The sequence below is a fragment of the Apis dorsata genome, unplaced genomic scaffold (assembly GCF_000469605.1).
Source record: "Apis dorsata unplaced genomic scaffold, Apis dorsata 1.3 scaffold_353, whole genome shotgun sequence".
NCBI classification, from domain to species: Eukaryota; Metazoa; Arthropoda; class Insecta; order Hymenoptera; family Apidae; genus Apis; species Apis dorsata.
In genome coordinates, this window is record NW_006263619.1 from 276,457 (window position 1) to 280,015 (window position 3,559).

The 3,559-nt window shown below is 36.7% G+C and overlaps 2 protein-coding genes across 9 annotated transcripts in view; one reads left to right on the forward strand and one right to left on the reverse strand.

Moving 5' to 3' along the window:
• Positions 1–3,559, forward strand: part of LOC102672118 (autophagy-related protein 16-1) — a 574,752-nt gene that overhangs the window by 274,005 nt on the left and 297,188 nt on the right. The gene's annotated exons all lie outside the window — the stretch shown is intronic.
• Positions 1–3,559, reverse strand: part of LOC102671814 — a 163,966-nt gene that overhangs the window by 11,828 nt on the left and 148,579 nt on the right. For all 3 annotated transcript variants that reach the window (XM_006618398.2, XM_031511825.1, XM_031511824.1), the window contains exon 4: positions 1,576–1,912. In XM_006618398.2, coding sequence (XP_006618461.1) covers positions 1,576–1,912 — 337 coding nt within the window. The remainder of the gene's footprint in view (positions 1–1,575; positions 1,913–3,559) is intronic.

Genomic DNA, 3,559 nt, shown 5'->3' on the forward strand with positions numbered 1-3,559 from the left:
CTTTCATTTATACGAAAAGTGTTTCAACTTGTTCTACAATTTTCCACCACCGTTCAAATAAATAAAAAAGCCACTTTTTTCTTTCCAAGAAACTCGTATATCTCCTATATATCGAATCGCTGTGAGATAAAGATCCGGTAAAAAAAAAAAAAAATCCGTACGATATGTGAAAAAAAAAAAAAAAAAAAAGAAGCAGTGATTCAATTCGAACGGTAGTGGAAATAGAGTGAGCCGATTCTTCAACAGGTTGGCGAGAAGAAAAGTCTTTGTCTTGAGTTTCTCAGGGCGCCGTACCGTATGCACGTAAGCTGAAGAGCCCCAGTCACAGGGTAAGCATCTGCGATGGAAACTCGATTTTCCACGGAACGCGTTCTCACAGAGAATTGTTCGAGCCGGTTTGCACGTGTGCAATGTAATCACGTTTACAGAAAATCCCTGCCGGCCCTTTCACGAGGAGGTACGTGGAAATGTGCGGTCCACGATTTCCAACCGAATTCTATCCCCATGAAATTGACGTCGAATTGTTTTACCATCCCCGCGTCCGCCAAATAAATTAAAGTAAGTTGACGCAACGAAATTTCGAATGAAGGGGAGGGGAGGAGGGGGAGATAATGGTTGAACGACAATTTTATTAAACGTCGTACGACCACCCATCGAACGAAAAGAACGAAAATTTCGGGGTCGGAGGGGAGGGTTGTTGAAAATACCAAGTAGATATATCTCGATGTATATCTGCCATTTTGTAAAACGAATAATAATATAGGAAATATTGGATTATAAATTTGGACAAAGAAAACTTTTTGTTTTTAAAAAATTAAATTTAAAATGGAAAACGGTGGGAATTAATGGGGGATTGTTGTTATTTCTCGTCGATTGGAAAATGCACGAGTGAAACTGTTTCATGGTTGGGAATATAGAATATTTTTTCGTTCGAATATTAAATTTTTATTTCAAATTATTGTGAATGAAACTAATCGTTTATTGTGAGGAGATTTGTCCTTTTTCTTTTTCGTACATTGGACGTTATCTTTGTATGTGTATCAGGTCGCGTAGAATCGACACTAATGGTAGATAGAGGATACAGATGGAATAAATTCACTTCGTGCAGACGTGTATTCCATCTGACCTATTTTTTTGAATTATAACCCGTTAATGCACGCTGCTAATGCGCAGGTGATCATTTATGCAAAAAGTCAACGACTATCTCCGACCTGAATGCGATCAGCTTACGATCATCAAAAGATTTCTCAATTTTTCAAACGTTTTTCAAACTATTCATTGAGCATTATACATGGAAAATTGAGATAGAATCGAGGTAGCTCTGTTATTAAGTTTAAAAAAAAAACAGTCTATAACTGCATGAAATTATGATATTTGCATCAATTTCTCTCATCTTCTCTCATTCATCATCAACGATCACAAATCATTATTTTCGCGTAGTGAAAACAAGATCCAACGAAGAATACGATAAATTTCTAATAATATTTCACTTTTTACGAAAAGAAAAAAAGGAAAAAATTAATATGTCACACGAATAATTGCAAAGTCAAAAGGATCTCTTATACAATCCCTCACCTGGATATCCGAAAGGGTGGCTCTGGAGTGATGGCTGAGACGGCATACCATGTCACCTGTGTCGCCATAATCGTAGGAATGGCAACGGAACGGGGAATTCAAGCAGAGCTCCCGGCACTCCTCGGTGCTGCCAACATCTTGGTAAACGGAATCCACGGTTTTCAAAATACGGCCGGACAGTTTCTTGAATTCGCAAAGTTTCACCGGTTCGTCCACGCAGTGGTTCTCAAGGTAATCGAATCCCTTGGAGGATTGGAAAGCGTTCGATCCGGCGACGGTCAAACGGTCCATGTCCGATAATTCGCATTGTTTCGTTGCATTTGCGTAATTGGCAGATCTGAAGCAAAAATGGATTAAGGATTTTTTTTTTAATAATAATAAATACGATGATATTACAGTAATAAAACGAACAAGTTGATGGATGTAATAATATCGACGATTAATGAATTATTTAAAATTTGATTTACTTGATTGGCATATTGTTTGTGATACGTCGAAGAGGGAAATTTTATAATGTATAATTTAAAATTGGATAATTAATTGGAAATTTGCAACGTGTTATAATGTCAGTTTAAAATATTTTTTTTGTAATATCAAGTCGAATATTTATACATACACTGAAATGAATATTTAAACGATATCTGCATTGAACGTATTAAGCAGTACACTGTGTGAAAATTTTTTGACAATAAACATTATTCCAATTTAAATGATTGGAAAGTAGTCTCGTTACACGTGAAACGTTTTAAATATTGATTATAATATAACGCATAAGTTGCACAATGCGCTATGTATTATAGAAATAACTACGTGGAAAAAAAATTTTACTCATTGAAGCAATAATTTTTACTTCTCTTTGCATACTAAAGTTGCACAAGTTGAAAAATTTATCATCTCAATTACTATTATACGCACGAATTCTATCAATAACTTAATGGAAGTTTTAAATTTTAAAATTGCGTTTCACATTAAAAGATTTCCATGTTCCATCATCGAATGAATTATAGTAAATAATAAATAACCCTTGAAACATCGAAAATACACCAAAAATTGCACAAGTTTATCGTGTATGAGCTCTAAACGCGAATCTGATCTCGAGCACGGTAAAGCAAAAGTTTGTTTGAAACGAACTTATTAGAAGAAGAAAGTATTGACACGTCACGAAAATCGATATGTTTATTTCGACTCTCTCGCTATACTCGACAAACTTGGAAGAAAAACTTGGATCTTTGGGATTAACTCCATAAGCGTTCTCCATTTCTCGATTTTACGCTCGCTCGTCCAATCTTTTCATTTTTGTCCTCGATAAACGCGACAACACCGCGACGAATCGTGCGCAATCTAACGTTGTTGTTGATATTTCCTTACGACGATAGACGTTCGTGTACAAAAAGAACAAGATGAAAATTGTTCCGCGCCTCTTCAATGGCGTGAGACGGAAACATTTGACGTCTCAGAAAGGTTCACGCTCGAACCCCCTTTACAACCGTGTCACGGTTTAAAATAAATATACGAGGGTATATATTGCCTCGGTTTCGCTTCTATTTTTTTTTCGAAAGGTTGGCGCCGTTGGTCGAAGCAATTATTACGCGCTACCGGGATTATTGCGCCATAATAGTTCCAGCAGCCATAGTTGAACCGCGAAAACACTAATTTACAGAGCGTTTACAGAGGAGTCAACCGGACAGTTTCCCGTCCCTTTCCTTCCTTTTTTTGCCCGTGTTCGTTAATGCCCGCATGGGATCAACGTGATACCGGACGACTTGGACCGGAAATAGGGACGTTACATTTCTGATTGCTTATCCTTGTTCCCCTTTTTCCCCCTTCTAGGCTTAAATACGGCAGGAATTACGCGTTGCAAGTACTTATTTGGAATGATAGAAATGGGCAATTGGAATTGGAGTCCGGGTAATGAATCGTGATATAATATTTTTTTGCTCCTAAATTTATTGCTTTATGAATTTGGATTTCAATTTTTTTTTTT